At 56.2% G+C, this 22,613-nt stretch overlaps 3 protein-coding genes across 8 annotated transcripts; 2 read left to right on the plus strand and 1 right to left on the minus strand.

Moving 5' to 3' along the window:
* Positions 1-63: 63 nt before the first annotated feature.
* On the plus strand, positions 64-7,192 carry RNF25 (ring finger protein 25). The gene is made up of 10 exons (XM_071435151.1): positions 64-146; positions 281-355; positions 428-530; positions 624-691; positions 1,414-1,483; positions 1,608-1,679; positions 2,385-2,525; positions 3,261-3,350; positions 3,849-3,983; positions 4,100-7,192. Exons 1-10 carry the CDS (start codon positions 109-111, stop codon positions 4,820-4,822), a joined length of 1,515 nt encoding a protein of 504 aa, XP_071291252.1. The 5' UTR covers positions 64-108; the 3' UTR covers positions 4,823-7,192.
* An 831-nt stretch (positions 7,193-8,023) lies between these two features.
* BCS1L (BCS1 homolog, ubiquinol-cytochrome c reductase complex chaperone) lies at positions 8,024-12,625 on the minus strand. The gene is made up of 8 exons (XM_071435152.1): positions 12,562-12,625; positions 11,419-11,795; positions 11,023-11,162; positions 10,713-10,907; positions 10,445-10,508; positions 9,919-10,088; positions 9,351-9,468; positions 8,024-8,702 (listed from the first exon to the last, which is right to left on the minus strand). The coding sequence occupies exons 2-8, from the start codon at positions 11,736-11,738 to the stop codon at positions 8,450-8,452; spliced, it is 1,260 nt and encodes a 419-aa protein (XP_071291253.1). The 5' UTR covers positions 11,739-11,795; positions 12,562-12,625; the 3' UTR covers positions 8,024-8,449.
* Positions 12,626-12,627: 2 nt separating this feature from the next.
* ZNF142 (zinc finger protein 142) lies at positions 12,628-22,601 on the plus strand. 6 transcript variants are annotated; one of them, XM_071435141.1, is made up of 9 exons: positions 12,628-12,765; positions 13,205-13,532; positions 14,047-14,670; positions 14,916-15,179; positions 15,638-16,450; positions 16,676-16,853; positions 17,471-20,684; positions 21,571-21,676; positions 21,988-22,601. In XM_071435141.1, the coding sequence occupies exons 2-9, from the start codon at positions 13,250-13,252 to the stop codon at positions 22,485-22,487; spliced, it is 5,982 nt and encodes a 1,993-aa protein (XP_071291242.1). In that variant the 5' UTR covers positions 12,628-12,765; positions 13,205-13,249; the 3' UTR covers positions 22,488-22,601. The 6 variants fall into 6 exon arrangements, with proteins under 6 accessions (XP_071291242.1, XP_071291244.1, XP_071291245.1 ...); XM_071435143.1 differs by having other exon boundaries at positions 14,919-15,179; XM_071435144.1 differs by having other exon boundaries at positions 14,047-14,646.
* The last annotated feature ends 12 nt before the right edge of the window (positions 22,602-22,613 follow it).

The following is a 22,613-nucleotide window of genomic DNA, read 5'->3' on the forward strand; positions in this document are numbered from 1 at the left end:
CTCCAGCTGCGGGATGAACCGCGCCGCGCTCCGCTCCCGCCCCGGACCCGCCGCCGAGGCGTCTCCTGGCAACGGGCTCGCCCTTCCGCTTCCGGGGCGAGCGGGGAGATGGCGGCGGCCGCTGAGGGAGCGGAGGCGACGGACTGGTAAGAGCCCCCGTACCTTGCCCGGTCTCTGCACCCTCCCACGTGCCCGCACCTTTCCCGCTCCCCGCACCCCCGGTGTCCCGCACCCACAGCCCGCCGGAGCCGGCTGACTCCTGCCTGGTCGTTTCTCGCAGGGCGCTGCCGCCGGAGGTGGAGGTGCTGGAGTCCATCTACCTGGAGGAGCTGCAGGTGGCGCGGGGCCTGGGCAGGTACGGCCCGCCTTCCCCATCCCCGGCCCGGTCCCGCGCCGCCCTCCTCACCCCGAGCTGCCCCTTCTGCAGGTGGGAGCCCTGGGAGATCAGCATCACCCTGCACCCTGCCACGGCCCAGGACCAGGACTCCCAGTACGTCCGCTTCACCCTGGTGCTCTCCGTGCCCCCTCAGGTAGGCTGCCCGAGCCCCCCCGCCCCTGTGCCTCCGAGCCTCGGGCCTCTCCACCTTCCTTGTTGTGCTTTGGGTGTTTCTCTTTTATCCTAGTATCCTGATAAAGCTCCGGAGATCTCCATCAGGAATCCGCGGGGGCTGTCAGATGAGCAAATTCAAAAGTGAGTGCCAGGAGGGTGGGGAGTGGCAGTCCTTTGCTCCAGAGATCCAGGAGGCAGAAGTGATGGACAAGCCTTCTGTAATTCACATGACTTCCATGTCTGGTTAACAGATGGATACAGGTCCCTAAATCACTTTGTCCTAAATATCTCAGGAGCCACTGGTGCTGAATTTAACACAGAGGGGTCCACTTTGTGGTTATTCCCCTGTGGTTCCCCTGAAATGTTATTTGAATCCCTGGGGCCTTGAAAGTTGCTGGTCATGCCCTGACAGAGGTGGGACTGATCCCAGTCCTTGGGCAGCCCGTTGTTGCCTTTGTGCTTTGGTCCTTGGGGCAGTGGAATGTGTGCAGAGACACACGTGGTGTCTGCCAGCAGTACAAGAGGATGTGGCTCCCAACAGACCTGCACAGGGGCTGCCATCAGATAGACAAAGCCTGGGATTCACCAAAACGAAAGGGTGCTGGCTGAGCTCAAGCTGAGGCCATCAGCAAACCAGCTCCAGCAAGTCCTGTCATAAAAAGGCTTCCTGTGCACTGGCTTGTGGGGAACCAGGACAGCACATGAATATGTGTGTGCATGTGTGCCCATCCTGTGCTCCAAGCAAAATCTGAAGGCCACTGTTCTCTTTTTTCATCCTGTCATCATGGCAGGATGACAGGTATGTGGGACACTGAAAAGGTGTAGCTAAATTTTTGTTAAGGATTTCTGCTGCTTTGCTGTAGGATTTCCCAGACCCTCAGAAGTGTTGCTGAAGCCAGGCTGGGGACAGAGGTGCTCTATGAACTGATCGAGGTGAGAGTCAGGAGATTGGGTGTGACCAGCCACAGACTCTGATCCCTGACTGCCCATGGGGTGGGACATCCCTGAGCCCATGGGCAGGCCAGTGAGTAAAACGTTTGCTTTAATGCTTTCACAGAAGGGAAAGGAGATCCTCACTGACAACAATATTCCTCAAGGACAGTGTGTAATCTGCCTCTATGGATTCCAGGTAGGCATGTGGCTCCTGACCTCACAAACTGACTGGGAAGTGAGGCAAGACAACAGGAAGTCTGACACTGGGATATCAGCCTGGGTGCAAGATACACCCCAGCAGCCCCCTGCCTCCCTGTCTGCACAGGGCCCTTCCCAGTGCAATACATGCTGCTCTTCCCATCAACTTCTAGATATTCTTCTACAGAAAATGGACATGGGGCATGCTGGAGCATCTCTAGAGAAGCATAGGTTCTGGGGCTAGTTGATGGTGCATTTTAGTTTCCCTGTGTTGGCTACACCTCACCAGGAGTTCAGCACACAGGTGGTCAGGAAGTACTAGAATGTATCCATGCAGGTGCTGAGGTCTGTGGGGACAGGGGAGCAGGCCTTACTAGGATTTCAAGGAAAGTCAACACCTGCCTAGGAAGGAGAACACACCAGGTGGGAAGATTGCTGGTTACACAGGAACACATGCAGAGAAATCAGTCATAAAATCTTTGCATATTGACATTAGGAGTGTTTCTGACATTTGAAACAAGAAGCAGCATCCCAGTAATTGCTGAGGGAGTGGAGCTGCAGCCCAACAGATGATGTTGGGTGGCTCTGCTAGCACTAGTTCCTCATGGATACCACTGACATGGAAGTGAAAACCCAGCTCAGCTGGGTGGTTACACAACTCTTTGCTTAGAAATCCTTCAAAGATGCCCTTTTCTCCTGACAGGAGAAAGAAGCCTTCACAAAGACCCAGTGCTACCACTACTTCCACTCCCACTGTCTGGCCCGCTATGCCCAGCACATGGAGGAGGAGATCCTCATGCAGCAGGAGGAGAGAGAGCAGCACCTTGCACCATCCCCCAAACAGGTACTGGGGCTCCTTCCTTGGCCCGCTGCACAGACCCTTGTAACATCTGTATCACCCTCTTTGGCACATGGAGCCTGTGCTGAGAATCAACAAGGATTAGACTGAGTTATCTCCAAGGGCCCTTCTGACCAAACAAGTGGTTTATTGGATCTCTGGGTTAGTGCCTGCTGTGAGGGGGTAAGAGAGTTGCATTTTTAGACTTCCGGAATCACAGAAGTTAGAAAAAAGGACTCCTTCCCTAGTCCTAGTCCTGAACTGTGGGGAGTTGCAGCAGGGTAAACACAAATCACCTGTGTTTTGGGGTGATAAAACCTGCCTAGCATGTGTTGGAACAGTTGTCAACTGCAGAGGGAAACAGAACAGCTGAGCATGGAACAAATCAAAGGCTCCTTCCTACAAACCCTTTCAAAGAGGTGCTGCCTTGATGACACACTCCACTTTGGAGCAGAAAAATACATCCTAGCCTGAGGGGTAAATCCATATGTGTTGACAGAGGTGTTTTGTAAAGCAGTCAGCTGCTGGAGCACAAATCCCAGCATGCCTCATGTGGAGACACCTTCCATAGCTGTTGTTGAGACACCAGGCTACTTTCATGCTGCTGGAACCCCTCTGACTTCCTTACCTTGGCAGAAGAGTGAAGAAGACCACCCTGTTCCACTTCCAGGGTGGGGTTATGGGGCAGTGCATGAGCTGGATCACAGACAGGGTTTGCTATCCTCTCTTGCCTCCCCCCAGGAAGTTGGTGTGCAGTGCCCTGTCTGCCGGGAGACCCTGGTCTATGATCTCTGTGCTCTGAAGGCAGCACCCCCACCGCAGCACCCTCTGGTAAGAGATGGGGGCTCACCTGCCCAGCTGTGCCTCCTCACTGGGTAGCTTCAACTGGGACATTGTAATGCATGCACACTCTACCTCAGGTCCTCCTAGATGTCCCATCCAAAGGGCAGCTCACAAGCAGATTCAGTTTTATAGCCCTGAGCTGAGCAGATGTGCTGAGAGAGAGGTGATTCTGCCATGGGGAACATCTCTGTACTCACTGGGATACAGTCATGTCAGGAGAGTGACCTGATCGTAGCTGCTGTGCATCCTGCCCCACAGCAGGACAGCCCAAGGCAGTCACTGCAGAAACAGTGGGTCTGCACTGGGATGCTCGGCTTCTGTCCAGGGATTTCCCATGCATCTGTAGGCCTGGTCAGTGTGGCAGAAGGAAGCAGGTTGTCTGCCTCTGTGCAAAGAAGGGTTTGGGGAGTAGCTCCCAGCCCTGCCATGCCTATGCATGCTAGGTGCTGAGAGAACCCTTACCTTGCCTTGCTTTCTTCTGCTCAGGAGCCATACAGGCCGGATGCCAAGGTGCTGCAGCACCAGGAAGAACTGCGCCTGATTTTCAAGAGACAGCAAGAGAAAGGGGGAATCATCGACCCTGAGGCAGAGAGGAACCGATATTTCATCAGCCTCCAGGCGGTACGGCACTGGGGGCAGAGAGCTTCTGAGGGTGCTCTGGGCTGCAGCACCAAGCACTGCAATCTGCTGTGGGACACCCCTGTCCTTTTCTTAACCAGTGGCTTTTTTTCTTTCAGCCTCCAGCTGCTGTGGATCCAGGCCAAGCAGCCACTGCCTCTGAGCTGTCGGTGAGTGCCCGCGCTGCAGACGTGCCCCAGCCGCCCAGCCAAGCCTCAGCTCCTGAGCCAGCCGGGGCGTCAGAGCCCAGGGTGGAACCCGGGCAGCCTGAGAGGTGTGCTGTGCCCAGAGAGCAACTGAGCAAGAGGGAGAGGCACAGAGGGGAGAGGCCAGGCTCCAGAGGCCGGGGTAGGCAGCTGTGCAGTGCCTCGCAGGAAGCAGGAGAGGAAGCCTGTCATCCACTCCACGGCTCCAGGGGGCCCAGGGTCTTCAGCCAGAGGGCAGAGCGTAGACCTGCTGGACGGCACAGCCAGGAGTTTTCAAAGCCTCCCAGTAGAAGCAGGGCTGCTCCCTTGGCTGAAAGAAGGGAGTTGTGCCGTGAAGATCCCTCACCAGCAACAGAAACTGTGGACTTGAAAGAGGAGCACCATGACGTGGAGAAATGGAGCACAGAGGAGGGGATTGAGGCCCGGGGCAGGAAAAAGGAGAACCTGATGTTCAACCGCAGTGACCACAAAGCTGCCCCCAACTGGCAGGGCCACCACAGGCCCTGGGATTGTGGAAAGTGGGAGAGGTCCAGAGTTCAGGAGCGTGGTTCCTACCCCAGAGCACCAAGAGGGCGAGGGGTGTTCAGGCCCAGTGGACATCGAGAAGCCCATCTTGAGAAGGAGAGTGGCTCCTAGCAGGAATGATGAGGGGCTGGGCTGGGGGAAAAAAGGGCTGTTTCTGGAGAGAACAATGAAGCAGTAGCAAGCAGATACTGTACCCCCTGGAAGGGAGGAGACAGATGGCACATGGGACAGCGTGGGACAGGCAGTGTCACCATGGTATGTGCAGTGTAAAGCATCCTAGCATGAGCAGCTGGCTGTTACCAGCATTGGAGAAGTGGAACCTTGACAGATCATATCAGCCTTGGTCTCAGAGGACCCAGAAGACAGAGGTAGCTTTGGGGACCCGCAGCTATTGTCCCTATAGGTGAAATGCCAAGAAATGTGCACACCTACAGAGCAAAGGTCTGAGCCTAGCATGGTGCCATAGCAGAGCCAAAGTGTGACAAGACCTTCCCTGGAAGCCAGTGGAGCTGTGGTACCAAGTGCCAGGGCAGTATCTTGGAGCTCAGTTCCACTTGCTCTGTCCCCCATTCCTTCTCAGAGCACTTTCTCAACTGCTAGGATTGGCCGGGCAAATCCTTATTACACAGGACATTGCCCAGTCCCAGCCAGGACATCCAAATTAAGCTTAAGTCAGCACTTAAGGCAGGTCACGGCTGTCTGGTGGCTAAGGCTTCACCTTGGCTCCTGCTTCTCCAGGAAACCTATATTTAGCTGGAGCTCCTGCCCTGTCTTTCAGCTGCTTTTGTGCAGGCTGAAGCTGATGGGGGAACCTCAGAAGAGAGTACTCTGCTTTGTAACCTCTATGTGTCAGAAGCCCCCTCCAAGGCCAGGCTGTCTCTTAGCACTTCTGACAACCCTGAAGTGAAGACATGCCCCAGTATTTTGGATACAGCTTACCCTCCTGTAATCTTCAAGCTGATATTGCTTAAATGAGGATTTGCTGTTTAAAACTTGGTGCAGTTCCGTCTGCTGCTGCTCCACAGATGTAAATGGTGTACCATTTAGAAGCCATGAAGAGTGATCCCAAGCCTCTGAAGTGGGGCAATGCTATTAAATTAATTCGTTGGGTCTTCTCCAGAGCCTGCTCCCTTTGTTTCCTCTGCCCTCTTGCTCCTGTTTGTTGCTTTTTGGAGCAAAGGTGTTGATCCCTGGTATTTCTCAATTCCCTCCCTGTTCCCTACAACCAGGGCTGAGGCAGAGACCTTCCCCTGGAACTTCTGGGTGGCAGGAGGGCTCCCTGCTTTGCCTGGCTTAGTGTAAGCTCTCTGCCTCACCTGGACTGATACCTTCACACTCGTTCGTGCCTTGTCCCCCACCTCTTGTGCCCACACATGGGTTGTTAATTGTCTTCCTCCTTCTGCTAAGTACAAAAATAGCAGTGCTACAATGGACTTGCCAGAACTTCACATGAGATCCCCAGGAAACCAACAGCAGTGTGTGCCAAGAGGGCATTTGTCAGTGCACACATCTGTCTGGCTGACCTTTGGCACATGAAAGCTGCACTACCCCCTTTCTTGACTGAGAACTCCTCATCTGCTGCCCTGCTTACTCCATGCCTGGTCTTGACCTGAAGGGGTTGGTTTAACCTGCTGCCCTAGAACCTTCTGTGCTTACATTTCCAACACTGGTCTATTTTCAAGCCTAATGCTTCAAAACCATTCTTTTTTTCTTCCTCCTTGGCCTGAGCCTACACTACCTGTCCTGGGCTGGCTGATCTGAGACAGATGTTGTGCCTTCCTGCAGATGAGGGCTGAGCACTTGTGCCCTGAAGAGAGCCCTAATTTTCCTTCAGTGCTCCCTCTGTCCTTGTTCAGCTGGTTTCTGGGGGAATGGCCTGCCCACACTTGGGTGAAAAGGTGCGAACTTTACCTGACATTGGTGCTTGTTCTGCTGCCTCCTGTCTTCTCTGGTGAAACTGCTGTGTTCCAAGAAAGGCATTTGATTGTGTCCTGAAAGAAACATGGAAGATCTCTACCCCTCACAGCAGCTGAAGCTCCTTGGCTTCCTCTGGTGAGCCAGGATTACTCTCAGCAGAAATGTTGCTGTGCCATGTTTGGAGCTTGGGATTCAGCCATGGAAATCAGAGTGAGGACTTGGATAACTTCAATGTTAGTGGGAAGATGTTAGTGGGAAGGGATTTTTCCCTGGGAATAGTGCTTTAGTAAGGGCCCTCTTTGACTCACTGCTGTCAGCCTGGAGCAGAGGGCATTTTGCAACAGTATGTGGAAATTAATTTGGGATAAACCAACCAAACCTCCAGGTCAGAGGGGAGGAAAAGAGCTTGCACACTGACCTGGGTCCTCTTGCTTGGTGTCCACCTGCGTCACTCACCTACCTCACAAGGCTGTTGTGAGGTTTAACTGGCAAAAGCCCTCAGGCCAGGCAGAAAGGCACTGGCAGCAGCTGTAGCATTAACACTATTAAAAGCAAGCAGCAAGAGATGTTGCGTGTGGTGGCATTGGGTCCCTCTGGCTCCCCCACAAACACTCCCCATCCTCCCAGACTGCTGTGGGACATCTGCCAGTCACTCACTGGCCAGTTTTGATCCACAGCTTTGGGTCAAAACTTCCAGCCTCCAGGAAGAGGCTGGATCTGAGTAGCTAGCCTATGCAGGATGGCCAAACTCAGGGTTTGAGATGCCAGCCAGCAGCATCCTGCTCCTTCACTTGCAGAAACTTTTGTGGAAGTCTGGGGTTGCATTAAAGCAGTGCCTATTTGCACCAAAATCCATCCAGGTGCAAATTGACTGTGCCCCTGTGTATTGCCCTGTGCTCTTGGTCCCACAGAGCAGAGGCAAGAGGAGGGCTAAGCAGTGACCTACAATTTGGGTTTGGCTTGGAATCCACTCCCCAGCCCAAGCAAGGTGATGCAACCCCCAAAGCTGACCACATTAACATAGGACTGGCTCTGAGGAAACTACTTTCAGGATTGTGAAAAAGGGACTGGAAGGGGACAGCTCTTGGGAAGATATGCAGTAACTGGCCAAGGCCTCTCATCTGCCTCATACAGCTCCAGGGCCCCACATCTTTGATGGGAAGGACAGTCATGCCCACGTAGGAACAATATCCAAGCAGATCTGTGGCTTGGCATCATAACTCAGCAGGACCAGTGGCACCAGCCTGGAGTCTGAGGGAATATGAGTTGTCTCTTAGGAGCTGCTTTTTTTCAGAAACATTCTGGATTTGCAGTACTGGCCTTTCCAGGCCCTGGTCAGGAGCAGCAGCTGGATAGAGGGACAACTAACAGGAAAATGAACCAGAGAGACAAGAGTTGTGTTGTGCACTTCACAGAGGATATTCACAGACCAGTGAGACCACTGTCCTTTAAAAAAAAACAGACACTTTCAGCAGTGCAGAACCCCAATGTCCTGCCCAAAGGAAATGCCTTTCTGGGGCACCTCCAGGCTGACTCCCAAGGAAGGGGATTCACACCAGGAGCCTTGGTAGCTTACAGCAATCCCAACATGAGGCACACACTGGTGAGCAGGGCTGGTGCAGTAGCACCCAAGTCTGGGGAGCAGCAAGAGCCAGATTCCCTCCCTTGCAGTGAGGCTGGCAGATCTGACTCTCCCAAACCAAGGCATAGGAGAGGTAGAGGTGAACAGAGACCTGGCCTGTGCAGGTGGGCGGCTTCATGGCATGATCGTCGAATCTTTGTCCAGTCATCTCAGTGTCACAAGGGAAAGCTGGCCTCTGGTCACAGCAGGCTGGAGCTTATGTTTGAAGTGGCTCCTTCAGGGTCTGTCTTGTAAAGCATGAAGTGGCCTTGCACCTGGGCAGCGCTGATCTGTTTGGAGACTGCCAGCGCCTGCTCCGCGAACCGCTGGGCTGCAGCCGCGGGCTGCTCGGGGTAGAAGCGCTGGAACATGCGGGCGAGCTGCCAGCGGGAGCAATGGCCCACGTACTGCTTCAGATCCACACGGCCAGGACGCACCAGGGCTGGGTCCAGCCTGGCAAGAGACAAAGGGTGGCACTGGAAAACCTGATCAAAGCATCTGTTTAGGGTGGGTGCTGCAGGAAGCCCCTATCCACACTAGCACAGCCCCTGTCCTTTCTGCAAAGTGCCATGCACTGTGAGATGGTGAAGGGGGCAAACAGGTTCAACCCTGGGGAGATTGAGGGCAGAAACCAACCTGAAAAGAAAGGAGAGAGCTGGGGAAGGACTGACTCCAAAGCTTTTGTCCTAGGAAACAGCTCTCCCCACCTCTGTCCCATGAGCAACCTCTGAACAAACCTCTGGGCCAGCTCGGTCTGTAGTGAATCAAGCCTGCCACAGCACAGCAGCTGTCCAGGCACCATGAGCCCAGGCTACATCCCACCAACCCATGGACACAACCCCAAAACTTGCAGCTCCCCACAGGCAGGAAGGTGGTACCACTCCTGAAGGACACAACCATGTTCTAAACACCAAGTAGGCATCTGAGGCTCCAGCAAAAGGGATCCTGATCAGCAGTCAAAGGATTTGCATCCCAAGGGAGGATGTGGGAAATCTGAACCTCCCGTCTTCATGCTGGAGGATTTAATAAACAAAGCCCAGCAAAAGGGAGCAAGGTTTTCCTGTGCTACCCACCCTGCTCCCTCCCAGGGTCAGTTCTGACCTGTCCACGTAGTTGGTGGTCATGAAGACAATCCTGGCTTCTGTGGAGGCCACACCATCCAGCGCATTGAGGAGACCGCTGAAGGTCAGGCGCCCCATGCCTTGGTACACAGCTGGGTCTAGGAACAGAGGTGTCTGAGATTGTAGCTGTTGGCCACTAACCCTGCACAGGCTCAGGGCCACCTTCCTATCACCCGAGGCTTATGTCAAGCTCCCCACTCGCTCCTTGTTTGGAGGCTGACCCTCTGCCTGGCTGGCAGCACATTCTCCTCCCCTGCCCATACACACCCATGGGAACACAAAGAAAAAGAGAAGGAAAGCCACCTTCTCCCTCATCCTGCAAGTAGCTGGGCAGGAGAAGGACCTTTGCCTGAAGATAAAGGATCCAAATTCCCTTTTACAGCCTAGGCAAAACTGGACAAGTTCCAGTTTGGGCCCTGAGGTCTGAGAGACTCCCCCACTCCTGGTTCCTGCTGGAGCAGTTGAGCAGCCCAGAGTCCAAACTTTTTTCAGGTACAGCCACAGAACCTCCCTCCTGCTGCTGGCCCAGGAGCAGGGGCAGTGCTTACTCTCAGCAGCAAGGTCCCGGCTGACAAAGGCAGCATCCACATCCTCCAGCAGGATGATGCTCTGCTGCGGTGCTACACTCAGGAGGTGATTGAGCCGATCATCAGAGAGGCTGTGGTCACTGAGGCTCAGCAGGCAGATACTGTACTCTAGTTCCCCAGCCAGAGCTGTTCTGGAAAGGACACAAACCACAAGGATGAATCACAGTGGGAAAGCCCACAGTCAAGGAAAAATTGGATTTCTACCCTTAGCAGTAAGGGAGAGGGCAGAGGAGTCCCTTTCCAGCAAGGATCAGATCTAACGGGCGGGCAGAAGCCCCTGTTCAGCCCACCCATACCATGCAGCACTGTGCAAAGCAGGGGCACAAAGGGCTTGTCACCCTGACCTGTCGCAGTGCCAGCAATGCAAATGCTTACAATAGGCACCACACATAAGGCACAGCCCGCTCCAGTATTCCAAACCCAAACTCATCCACACCCTCTCATCCAAGACTGCTGTGGCTCAGAGCAGGGAGGTGACAATACTCACATGAAGCTGCTTTTCCCACATCCAGGAGGACCATAAAGCAGGTAGCCTCTTCGGTAGGGGATCCCTAAGAAAACAGTGTTCTTTTAGGATAACCATATGGATTGCTCTGTGCTCCCTCCCTCCAAGCTGTGGTGCTGTGCTGAGCACGCAAAGAGGATACACCTGGGGAAGGTAAGCAGCAGGGAAAAGTCTCTCCACAGCCAATTCCAGAGAGGACCATGAGCATCCAGCCCCACACCATACAGCACACACCACACCAGAGCCTTGCCTCTTTCATTGTACCACTTGGAGTTGTTGATGAACTCCTTCACGTCCTGAACCAGCCTCTCTGACACGCCTTCCTCCAGCACCACGGAGCTTAGGGGCCGGCGGCGGCGGGGGAAGCCGAACTGGCGCCACTCTGCTCCCACGGCTGTGTACATGATGGTCTTCCCCTCCTGCTGCTGCAGCGCCAGCTCCCGGGCTGCAGAGAGAGGCACAGGGGACAGCTGCCAGGGAACAGCATCTCCCGTGAAGCCCTGGGCATCTCCAGAGAGTAGGCTGTTCCCAGCAGTACCCCACACAGTTCCCCTACAGACCTTCCTGAAGGATGTTGAAGAAGATCTCCCGGTCAGTGCCCAGTGCAGTGAAGGTGACGGACTCCCAGGGGGTCCCTGTGTTCAGGTCAAGCATCTGCGTCTCCCGGCTGCGCTCAATGCGAATCCACTTCCTGCGGTACCTGGGGCAGGGAGACAGGTGTGTACAGTGATCCAGCACCCTCAGCTGCACCTCACCTGGCTCATGTGTCAAGAACACTCATCTCATGTAAGAAAATCATTTCACACTGCTGAGTACGGGCTGCTCTTACTACTCTTCATCTCCTGCCCTAACCCAGACCCAGAGAGGAAGAAGGACCCTCTCCACTGCTCTACAGGCCCCCCAACTTGCAAAAGTGAGGCTGAATCCCCAAACTGCTTTCCCCAACCTTCCCTTACCAGATGAAATGATTCCCGAGGCTGGGGATAAAGTCGAACTTGGTGCTGACACGCCCGCTTTCATGCTGCAGGTATGATGTCTCAACACTCAGGTGCTGTGTGTGCTTGGCGTGGTGGGAGACCCAGTTCAGCAGCCATTGGTAGCTCTTATCCTTGCTGGGCACTTCCAAGGTGATCATATAGTGGCGCCTGAAAGCCACCAGCCCAAACTGGGCCCCCTTACGGGCTGCTGCCAGGAATGTGCCCACCCCGACGAGGCCAAACCCAGCCCCGAAATATGGGTTGTCCTTCAGTGCTAAGACAAAGTCAGAAAGGGGCATTGTGGGAGGTCAGGCAGCTCCTTTCCACAGCATTGTTTTTGTACTCCAGCAACAAACCTGTGAGGAAAGATTGAATGGTAGCAAGGAACACAACAGATCACCCACAGTTCCCTGCCCTTTATCATAGCCAGGCCTCAAGGTGAAGGGGTGCCTGGCACGTTTGGATTTCCCACATCTGTGCTTACTACCACGTGTTCCTGCTGGCTGCAGGAACCTTCTCCCTCTCTGCAGGCCACTGGGTGAGCCAAGCAGGAGGGGGCCAGGAGCTCTTGAAGAAGCACAGGAGCATCTGTAGCTTCTTCAGTCAAGACAACAAGGCCAGAGTTTCACAAGATTTTATTATTTGAACAGCCAGAAATCATGAGCACTTATTTAAGGTTTATCGTTTGAAAAAGCTGAAGCAATCCCCAGACTGAGCCAAGAGCCGGGTCTTTGCTGCTGAGAACAGGGACGCGACGGTGCTAGAAGGCACACCTCCATGTCTAGGTTACAGCCGCATGCTCCTGAAGCTTCTCCACCTCCCTCCGCAGGCCTGTCATGTACCGGGATCGAGGGGAAGCGTTCCCAGCCAGACAAACAGACACGCTGTGCTCTCTCAGGTACAGAATCCCACCTCCGCTAGAATAAGGTGTGACCTTCCTCCTTACCCGGGCACAGCGTCCCTTGGGCAGGGTCCCGCAGCCCCCCCCCCTTGCAAGAGCCGCACCCTCTCCTGCAAAGGACCCGGATTCACACCGGCCTTCCCCGCAGCAGAGGCCCGGCCGCAGGAGGAGGATTCCGCGCCGCCCCCGCCCTCGCTGCAGCCGGTGCCGCCATCGCTCACCTGCACCGCGCCGCTTCCGCTCCCGCCCGCGCCGCTTCCGGCCGCACCATAGAGCGGGGCCGGCGGGGCCGGGCAGAGCGGCTGCGCGACAGGCACAAAGGGCGGCGCTCCGCCGCCCGACAGCACCACCGAGATGTGCCGGGGCAGGGGGGCCCGGGACGGCGGGGACAGCCCGGGCTGAGAGCACTTCGGTGACAGCCCCGGGTAAGGGGCCAGAGGCTGGGGCCACCCGCGGACAGCTCGCGGTGAGGAGTGAGGGGCTGGGAGGGCCGGAAACAGCCTGGGGTGAGGGGTTGGGGGTGCCGGGGACAGCCCGGGGTGAAAGGCGAGGGGCTGGGGGGAGCCTGGCCTGGCGGGACTCGTGGGGCACCTGCTGGCTGCAGGCTGAGCATGGCTCTGAGGGTGGGCTCGGGGGCCGGCCCAGCTGGAGCCAGGGAGCAAGCCCTGGATGTTGGGCTCGGGCAGAACGTACAGGTGTCCTTGCACTCTTGTCTACCCCGTGACAGAGGGCTTGCCAGCAGCCTGCTTGGGGCACAGCAGAAAGGAGCCAGCATTGAAATACCCTGCCTCGAGACTGGTTGCTCCCCAAAATCCTCTTGGCCTCTGAGATGTCCCTCATTTGAAGTGCTTTCTTCTGTTTCAGGTTGAGAGGTCATCCAGCCCAGCACCAAGGCAGTGCCCGGTGGCAATGAGTGCAGCAGTGACTGTATCAGAGGCTCCCAGCAGGGAGATGGAGACCCTGTGCTCGGAGCTGCTCCTGCCCACGCCAGGAGAGGTGGGAGCCGTGGGAAGCCCTGGTGTGGCCAGTGCTGGTCTGGCCGGGACACCCCCGCTGGCTGCCAGCCAGGAGTTGCTGCTGGCAGAGGCATCGATGCCTGGGGAAGGGGCTCACGCTGAAGGAAGCAATGTGGAAATATTCATCGAGGCAGTGGCTGGCAATGTGACACTGAGCAACGTGGCCAGTGCCACAGGTATGGGGTGCAGGGATTGCAGAGCTAGAGAGGTCTGGCCGGGGTCCCTGTCCCAGGTGCCCTCAGATCTCTGACCCTGCATCATGAGTCTGGTGCCACCATTGAGCACAGATGTGGCACCAGCTGGGTGTGTGGATGGGGAGAGTGACTGTGGGAGCTGCGTGAGGGGGTTGCTCCAGGCTGTCATTAGGGACCAGGCAGAGATCCCCACCTGTACTGCTACCTCCCAGCATGCTTCCCACTTGGGTCCAGTGTGGGCACTGGACATCCTAACAGGAATGAGGCCAAGCCAGCTTCTCATCTCTGCATGCTTCAAAGGTGCAAAGGGACAGAACTGGTTATCGTGGCCACTTGGGTGGTGGTATTTAGCCTCTTTTGGGGGATGTGGTTCCCAAAATGTAATTTGTGGCAAGAGGGATATGTTCTCCTTGTCCAGAGCTGGAACTGGACCGCCAGTCCCAAGCTCTGGGCCTGGAAAAAGCTCCTTCTAACGTTCATCCCTTGCTCTCTGCAGAGGTTCTGGTCAAAGTGGTGGAGCTGTACTTCTGTGAGAGGTGTGGCCAGAGCTTCTCAGAGGCCTCCCTGCTGTCCCAGCACCAGTGCCTGCTGCTGCCCCCCCAAGAGCACCTGGAACTCCCAGGGGCACTGTTGGCTTCTGCCAGCGAGAGCCAGAGTGATCCCAGGGGCTCAGAGCTGCCCGGATCCAGCACACAGGAGGGCTCTGCTCCGGAGTGCCTGCTGTGCCCCGTCTGCCAGGAGGCGTTTTTGCAGCCTGGCCAACTCAAGGAGCACTTCAAGACGCACCGTGCCCCGTCGGGAGCCCTTCCCTGTCCCGAGCGGGGCTGCCACTTCACCACAGAGGACCGCAAGGAACTGCGCGCTCACTTGCGCCACCTGCATGGGGCCTCCCCCGTGTCCTGCGCCTGCCGCGCCTGCCCGCTGCTCTTCCCCAGCCGCCAGGCCATGGAGCAGCACCACCGGACACACTTCCCCTTCCACTGCTCCCACTGCGACTTCATCACAGCCAATGCCAAGCTCTTCTGGCAGCACAGGAAGGGTCATGCCACAGAGTCCCCTTCTGAGATGCCCACAACAGGCGACCCTCACAGCCTTGGCAAGTGCTGCATCCTGCCATCGGGTATGGCTGGGTGGGGGGCTGGGGCCTGTGGGTGCTGCAGAGGCTGGCTGTGTCTGTGCATCCCAGTTACAGCTAGAGGAGTCAGGGATGAAGGTGGAGGGCTGGGAACCCTGTGTTTGTGCCTCCCTGCAGCACAGTTTGTGCCCTCCATCTTAGCCAGGTGGTTTTTCTGCATGTGTGTGGGTGTGTGAGGGTGGCTTCCTCTTGCATGGAACATGATGATCTCTCATCTTTCCCCACTGAAGCAGCATCAGAAGGACAGGAGGAGCCAGGTGATTGCCACCCTGGCTGGAAAGCCAGCACAGCAGAAGCAAGGCCAGCAAAGCCTGCAGGTCCTGGGGACAGCTCCTTGAAGGGACAGAAAGCATCAGCTGGAGAAGAGGACTTGGACAGCAGTGGGGATGAATCACCAGAGGAGGATGGTGAGAGCCTCTGCGAAGCCGAGGCCAAAGAGGATGGGAAGGCAGCTCCCAAAAAAGTTGGAGTGCCACAGGCACAGCACTTCAAAGGTAGGATGCAGGGCCTTACCAGGAGCTGCTCAGGCTTTGTGAACAAGCACCGCATCCTCAGGGCTGGCAGGGAAATGTGGCCCAGGTTGGTGGGTGACCTCACATCTCCTGCATGTACCAGTGCACTTGTTCCCCCAACCTCTGCCCAAGCAAATATGTCTCTTCTTTTCCTGTTCATGCATGCTGCCAGGTTTAGGCAAAGGTCTGCCTGGCTTTGGGGACCAGGGGCACGTGGGCAGGCCTGATGTAGGCTGTGCTTTGCCAGCGTGAGTTGGAAAGAACTCACCTGAAGTATGCTGGTGCCTTGGGATGGGGACAGTCCTTCTGAGTAGGTGGTGGCTGTGTGACTGCACATGTGTATAAACCCTTATCCTGGCACAACTGGATCAGGGACAGAACATCTGCCTGTGCTCTCCATCTTTTCTCTATTAACTGCTCCCCCTCCTTTGTTCCCGCAGGGGATGTTGCAGAAGGCTCCGAGTACCTCTACAAAACCCACATGTGCCCTGAATGCAAGCGGTGCTTCAAAAAGCGGACCCACCTGGTGGAGCACCTCCACCTGCACTTCCCTGACCCCAGCCTACAGTGCCCCAACTGCCACAAGTACTTCACCAGCAAAAGCAAGCTGAAAATCCACATGATGCGGGAGACAGGCGAGAAGGCTCATCGCTGCCCACTCTGCCACTACAGCTCAGTGGAGAAGAACGCTCTCAACCGCCACATGGCCAGCATGCATGAGGACATCTCCAACTTCTACTCCGATGTTTACTCCTGCCCCGTCTGTGAGGAGAAGTTTCGACTCAGCCAGGCCCTCAAGGAGCACTTGAAGACTCACAAAGCTGAACCCAAGAGGCTGAGCTGCTTCCACGGGGACTGCAGCTACTGTGCAGAGGACCGTAAGGAGTTTGTCCGTCACCTCAAGGATGCTCATGGCATCAAGGCGGTGGAGTGCAAGTACCATGCCTGCTCCCTGCTCTTCGGCACGGCTGAGGCCATGGAGGCTCACCGGAAAACCCACTACGCCTTCCACTGCCAGCAGTGTGACTTCATCTGCTCCAACAAGCACGTGTTCCGCAAGCACAAGAAGCAGGGCCACCCGGGCAGCGAGCAGCTCCAGTGCAGTTTCTGCCCCTATGCCACTTTCAACCCTGTGGAGTTTCATGACCACGTGGGCAAGATGCACGCCAATGAGAAGATCCACAAGTGCACTGAGTGTGCCTTTGCCACAGCGCACAAGCGGGTGCTCATCCGGCACATGCTGTTGCACACTGGTGGGTGTCCCCTGTAGGGGTCCCAATAGCTGAGCTGGGGAAGGTGTCTTGTCCTGCCTCTGGGTGGGCAGGGAGGGCTGGGTCAGGGTTCCTGGGTGAAACCACCAGCTTTTCCAGCTCAGGATCACTCCTCTGAAGTTGTTGCATGCTCCCTGCTGAGCTAGTTTCCCTGCCATGTTGCTTTATCTGGCTGTCACGCTGAAGGCATTTGTGTGTTGCATGTAGGAGAGAAACCTCACAAGTGCGAGCTCTGCGACTTCACGTGCCGGGATGTGAGCTACCTGTCCAAGCACATGCTGACCCACTCCAACGACAAGAACTTCATGTGCACCGAGTGTGGGTACATCACCAAGTGGAAGCACTACCTGAATGTCCACATGCGCAAGCACACTGGAGATCTCCGGTAAGACCCCTGCTCCACTGCCCTGGCAGCATAGTCAGGGCTCCCCAAATCCTGCTCCAGAGGTCTGCTTCTGGCTGCACTGTGTGCCAGACTTTCTCATGCCTGCCTTGCCCTTTCTGGTACATAAGAAAATTGGGTTTTGAACTTATAGCATGGTGCTGTGGACGCAAAGCTATTTTTGATGTCTCTATGCCACCAAGAAGGTATATTACCTCAGAGGTGCAACTCTGAGGTTGGGTTCATTGGTCTGCTGATGTTTGTGGGTCAAGGCCTGTTCAGGACTGCCAGATTATCACCTCCTTTGGGTCTAGTCTGCCTCCAGGGATGCTGGAAGTGCTGTTGGCATGCACATGTGAGAGCGTGTGTCTGACACAGTCACTGTATAGAATACTCAGGGAATCTATCTCCAGTCCCCAGGCTGGGGATGTAAAGCACCAGCAGCAGGGAGGAATTGCCTGTGGTAAGAGCTGTCTGGATGGCAAAGGTCAGATCTGGCAAACCAAACAGTACCCTTTCCCTGTTTGTCTGGCATGGGGAAGGAGAGTTCAGCGTGCCTGATGAAGCTCAGCCTGCCCCAATTCCTTGTGCTGCCTGACCGATTCTGCTTGTCCCTGCAGGTACCAGTGTAACCAGTGCTCGTACCGCTGTCACCGTGCTGACCAGCTGAGCAGCCACAAGCTGCGGCACCAGGGCAAAAGCCTGATCTGCGAGGTGTGCGGCTTCGCCTGCAAGCGCAAGTACGAGCTGCAGAAGCACATGCAGGCGAAGCACTCGCAGAACTACCAGGTTCCTGTCTTCCAGTGCCAGTACTGCACCTACCAGACCAAGTACAAGCAGGCGCTGCTGAACCATGAGAATTGCAAGCACACCAAGCAGAAGGAGTTTCGCTGTGCCCTCTGTTCATACTGCACCTTCAGTAACACCAGCCTCTTCTTCCATAAGCGCAAGATTCATGGCTACGTTCCTGGTGACAAGGACTGGCTGGAAAATTACGCCAGCAAGGAGCTGGAGATCAGCTCATCTGAGGCACTCTTTGGCTATGAGGTCGGTGCAGCCCTGCACGTGGATGCCAGTTCCCCCCTCACTGGCAAAGAGCAGTGGATGAAGGAGAAGCCATCCCAGGTGGAGTGCCAGGGAGAAGAGGGCTACCAGCAAGTGTTCGTGGTGCCTCTCCTTGAGCAGGACGCCGCTCCACCAGAGAGCAGCAGCGAGGCAGAGAGAGGCGAGGGGGAGCAGAGCTGTCCTATTGCTGGCAATGCCCTGGAAGATGACTGCATGCAAGGAAATGCTGCCACAGGCCCTGCTGAGCTCACTGTTTCTGAAGATGTGACTGAGAGCTGCACCTTGCACTTGGAGGCACTGAATGTCTCATCTGACCCTCTCCTGGAGAACTTGACTGGAGAGGCCTGTGTGACTCAGCCAGAGAGCATGGAAATGCTGTCCTGCAAGGAGCCTCCTGCAGCCTATGAAATGCTGGGCTCCCAGGATGGCCTTGGCTTGGAGGACAGTGGCAGTACACTCGAAGACATCCCAGACTTTGAGGAAGAGGTAGATGTACAGGAAGACAAGGTGGTGAAGGGGAGTGTAGCAGTAGGAGACAACCAGGGAAAAGACACCCTAAAGGAGGACATGGGCCGCCTTGAGGGGTCATGCTCAGACCACAAGGTCGTGGCAGACACTGAGGAGAGAGAGACCAGCCAAGCCAAGCTGCCAGAGGCCTGGCTCAGCATGCTGAAGACACCTGAACAGGGCCACCTGCCTGTCCCAGAGGATGTGCCCACCTCTGGTGACAATGCCAGGGGCGGCTCGGAATCAGTGCTGAAGGCTCTGCGGAAGCAGGACAAAGAGCAGGCAGAGACACTGGTACTGGAGGGCAGGGTGCAGATGCTGGTGGTGCAGTCGGAGAGCCAGGTCTTTAAGTGTGAGAAGTGCTCGTACATCACACGGAAGGAGAAATCCATGTCCTTGCACTCCAAAGCCAGCTGCCAGAGCCGCCGGGCCCCGCTCGTGTGCCATGACTGTGGTGCCAGCTTTAAGCAGCAGAGGGGACTCAACACCCACCTCCTAAAGAAGTGCCCTGTTCTCCTGAAGAACAACAAGATCCTCAAACCAGCCAATCAGGAGGCACCTGGACTGTGCCAACCTGCTGACCAGCCTGGTGATAATGGTACAGAAACAGCAGAGAGTGAGAAGGGAGGCTCAGAGGAGTCTGGGCATGCTGAGAGCCCTTGGGAAGCTGACCAGCTACCTGATAAAACACAAGCAGCAGGCATTCCTTTGGCTGGGGCACAGACATCAGGCTGTCAAGCCTCTGAGAAATCCCTGCTGGGTGATAGCACAGAGGTGGCAGAAGAGCCTCCCCAGCAAGGGGGTAGGACTGAGCCAGGTGGAGCTGCTGGTGCCTCCCAGTCTGGGAAACCCTCAGAGAAATACCGACTGGAGGGAGGGAAGCTGCACTGCAATGCCTGCTCTTTTGTGTGCTCCCGTGTCACCACCATCACCTCCCACGTGGAGGATGGCTGCCGGAACCTGGAGCAGTTCTGGTGCTCCCAGTGCCCTGAAACCTTCCGCTCCCGGCGGGCCCTCAAGAGCCATTGTGCTGAAAAGCACATGGTGCATCCTGAGGATGAATCCCAAAGAACTGAACTCCCTGAGGGGGACCCACTCAGTGTTGAGAAAGACCAGACCAGTGAGCTCCCACTGAATGCAGCCCCACCAAAAGCCACCCTGCCCAAGAGGAGGCGTTTCTCCTGCCCCACCTGCCCTTTCACCTGTCACCAGGAAAGGGCCATGAAGACTCATAAGAAGAGGGGCTGCGTGACCCTGGGTGAGTTTCGCTGCACCTCCTGCCCCTTCACCTCCAAGGTGGCCAAAGCCCTGCGGCTGCACCGCAGGCTGCACCGCAAGCATTACAGCAAGCGGCCGCAGCTGCAGTGCCGCCAGTGCAAGTTCACCTGCAAGCAGGCCCGGTGCCTGCGGCAGCACATCCGCATCAAGCACGAGGGGGTGAAGCCGCACAAGTGCCGCTACTGCGAGTTCAGCACCACGCGGCGCTACCGCCTGGAGGCCCACCAGTCCCTGCACACTGGCGTGGGGCGCATCGCCTGCGGCATCTGCAGCCAGACCTTCGGCACCAACTCCAAGCTGCGCATCCACCGCCTGCGTGTGCACGAGAAGACGCCCACCCACTTCTGCCCGCTCTGCGACTACAGCAGCTACCTGCAGAACGACATCACCCGCCACGTCAACAGCTGCCACCACGGCGAGCTCAACTTCGGCTGCTCCCGCTGTGAGGCTCGCTTCAGTTCTGAGACGGCCCTCAAGCAGCACGTCCTGCGCCGGCACGAGGAGAAGGTTTCCTACAGCTGCCCACGCTGTGACTTCGTGTGTCACAGTGAGGCCACGCTCAAGTGCCACGTGCAGAAGCAGCACCCACACCTGGAGTGCAGCACCTGCAAGGAGACCTTCGCCACCCGGGAGGCACTGGAGGAGCACAAGACGCAGCATTTCAGCCACCGCTGTGAGCTGTGCAGCTTTGCAGCCAAGGAGCGGCAGCAGCTGGTGCGGCATTACGTGGAGAGTCACGAGCCGGCTGCCCCCCAGGACAAACCCCTGCACTGCCCTTTCTGTGATTTTGCCTGCCGGCACCAGCTTGTGTTTGACCAGCACATGAAGGGCCATGGGGGCACCCGCGTGTACAAGTGCTCAGACTGTGAGTACACCACCAAGAACAGGCAAAAGATCACGTGGCACATCCGCATCCACACTGGTGAGAAGCCCTACAAGTGCCATCTCTGTAAATACGCCTGTGCTGACCCCTCACGTCTCAAGGTAAGAGCTCTGCTTGGGAATGTATCCTACTCCATCTGCATTGCTTGGAGGGGCATCCAGCCACAGGGATTTGGAGAAGAAGTTCCCAAGGGGAGGTTTCATCCTCAGTGTTCAGTGGCTCATACTGAACAGAAATAGGAGTCAAGCAGATAAAAGTCATTGTCAATACAATACATTTCTTCTCTGCTGTTGCAGTTTAAGGGCAAGGGAGACTTTTAACAAAGTATGAAGGTGGCAGCAGTCTAAGTTCACTTCTTTTCTTGCTGACATCTCTGGATGCAGCCTTGCACCATTCGAAGCCAAGTCTGGCTGCTTGCTGGCCTCAGCATACTCTGTGGTGCCAGTTAGACAGGGTGCAGGGAAACCTCCAGCTTTCTTGGAAGCAGAGTATGACCCTGCTCTCATTGCTCTAGGTTATTAGCATCCTGATGCATGGTAAAGGGCTTTTTCTAGAACAGGAAATGCATGGGTGATGGAGACATAGGGTAATGGAGGGAGAAACAGTCTGGTTTTGCTAAAAGAATATTGACTTTTTTAATGGCCAGGCTGAGCTGGAGTCTCCTGGGGCCGCCTGGGACAGGCTGTGCAATGTGCTCAGCTCTGTTGGGCTGAGTTTTTAATTTGACTGTGTTGCATATCAAACTGGGGAGCAAAGCCTGTGCCATCCACAGGCTGGGACAGAGCAGCTCATCAGTACAGGAATCTCATCCTGACTCTGGTGTGGATACCCCTTGCCCATAGCCTGCCAAGCAAGCACACAGCCCTCCTTGCCCCATGCAGCTGGAGATGTCAGAACTGTCTTTGAGCCTCTCACTGCCACCCCAAAGCCCTGCACATCCCCAGGGCCGGGGACATGGTCTCATCCTGACCCTATCCTCCTGCCCAGTATCACATGCGGATCCACAAGGAGGAGAGGAAATACCTCTGCCCTGACTGCGGCTACAAATGCAAGTGGGTGAACCAGCTCAAGTACCACATGACAAAGCACACTGGTGAGTGCTGCCCACTGAGGACAAGGTGTCGAGCACTGGGGAGGGTGTTGGGGCTGCTCCACGCTTCTTTTCTGCCAGTGGCCCAGCTAGAGACAGAGGAGGACATTTAGGGGGCAGCACATTATCCTGTGCTAATGGGGTGGGGGCAGTGCTCTCAGGTGGGAGGGAAGCATGCTTGGAAATGGGGATCTTGGTGTGCCTGCTAACAAAATGGGATGTGGAGGGAATTCCCTGGGGACTGATGCTCTGTGGAATGGACTGGAGAGCATGGTGCCCCCATCCTGGTGCCATCCCCTTCCCTGTTGCCACAGGCCTGAAGCCATACCGGTGCGATGAGTGCGAGTACTGCACCAACCGCGCGGACGCCCTGCGGGTGCACAAGGAGACGCGGCACCAGGAGGCCCGTTCCTTCATCTGCGAGCAGTGTGGCAAGGCCTTCAAGACACGCTTTCTCCTCAAGACCCACCTGAAGAAGCACAGCGAGGAGAAGCCCTACGTGTGCAACGCCTGCGGGCGGGCTTTCCGCTGGGCAGCTGGCCTGCGCCACCACTACCTGACCCACACCAACGAGCACCCCTTCTTCTGCCGCTACTGCCCCTACAAGGCCAAGCAGAAGTTCCAGGTCATCAAACACATCCAGCGGCATCACCCTGAGCACAGGGCTGTTGACCCTAGCCAGGGGGTGGGAAAGGACCCCAGCACACACACCGTCCACCTTCACAGCGTGCAGAGGGAGAGCCAGGCCAAGGGGGCCCCCAGGATGGAGCAAGAAGGCGAGTGCCCTTCAGAGAAGGATGGCACAGCACAGTGAGGCTGAATCCCAGCTAAGGTGCTGGTGGTACAGGCCTGCTGCAGGGATGTATGTGTGTGTATATACAGGCATATATGTATATGGGCTGTAAAATACACAACTGTATAAAAGGCATTGCTCAGTTTC

This window comes from Agelaius tricolor, unplaced genomic scaffold, assembly GCF_023055355.1.
Source record: "Agelaius tricolor isolate 1412-34295 unplaced genomic scaffold, bAgeTri1.0.p SCAF_10, whole genome shotgun sequence".
Classification (NCBI taxonomy): Eukaryota; Metazoa; Chordata; class Aves; order Passeriformes; family Icteridae; genus Agelaius; species Agelaius tricolor.

What these genes read in the sequence shown, in the direction of transcription:
- RNF25 (XM_071435151.1), top strand. Translation starts at nt 109, where the DNA reads ATGGCGGCGGCCGCTGAGGGAGCGGAGGCGACGGACTG. An exon ending in TCTGCCTCTATGGATTCCAG is followed by an intron (nt 1,680 to 2,384) that starts GTAGGCATGTGG and finishes TTCTCCTGACAG; the next exon opens with GAGAAAGAAGCCTTCACAAA. An exon ending in TTGCACCATCCCCCAAACAG is followed by an intron (nt 2,526 to 3,260) that starts GTACTGGGGCTC and finishes GCCTCCCCCCAG; the next exon opens with GAAGTTGGTGTGCAGTGCCC.
- BCS1L (XM_071435152.1), bottom strand. Translation starts at nt 11,738, where the DNA reads ATGCCCCTTTCTGACTTTGTCTTAGCACTGAAGGACAACCCATATTTC. An exon ending in CAAGTGGTACAATGAAAGAG is followed by an intron (nt 10,509 to 10,712) that starts GCAAGGCTCTGG and finishes CTGTTTTCTTAG; the next exon opens with GGATCCCCTACCGAAGAGGC. An exon ending in TGTGGGAAAAGCAGCTTCAT is followed by an intron (nt 10,089 to 10,444) that starts GTGAGTATTGTC and finishes TGTCCTTTCCAG; the next exon opens with AACAGCTCTGGCTGGGGAAC.
- ZNF142 (XM_071435141.1), top strand. Translation starts at nt 13,250, where the DNA reads ATGAGTGCAGCAGTGACTGTATCAGAGGCTCCCAGCAGGGAGATGGAG. An exon ending in ACAGGCACAGCACTTCAAAG is followed by an intron (nt 15,180 to 15,637) that starts GTAGGATGCAGG and finishes TTGTTCCCGCAG; the next exon opens with GGGATGTTGCAGAAGGCTCC. An exon ending in CTGACCCCTCACGTCTCAAG is followed by an intron (nt 20,685 to 21,570) that starts GTAAGAGCTCTG and finishes CCTCCTGCCCAG; the next exon opens with TATCACATGCGGATCCACAA.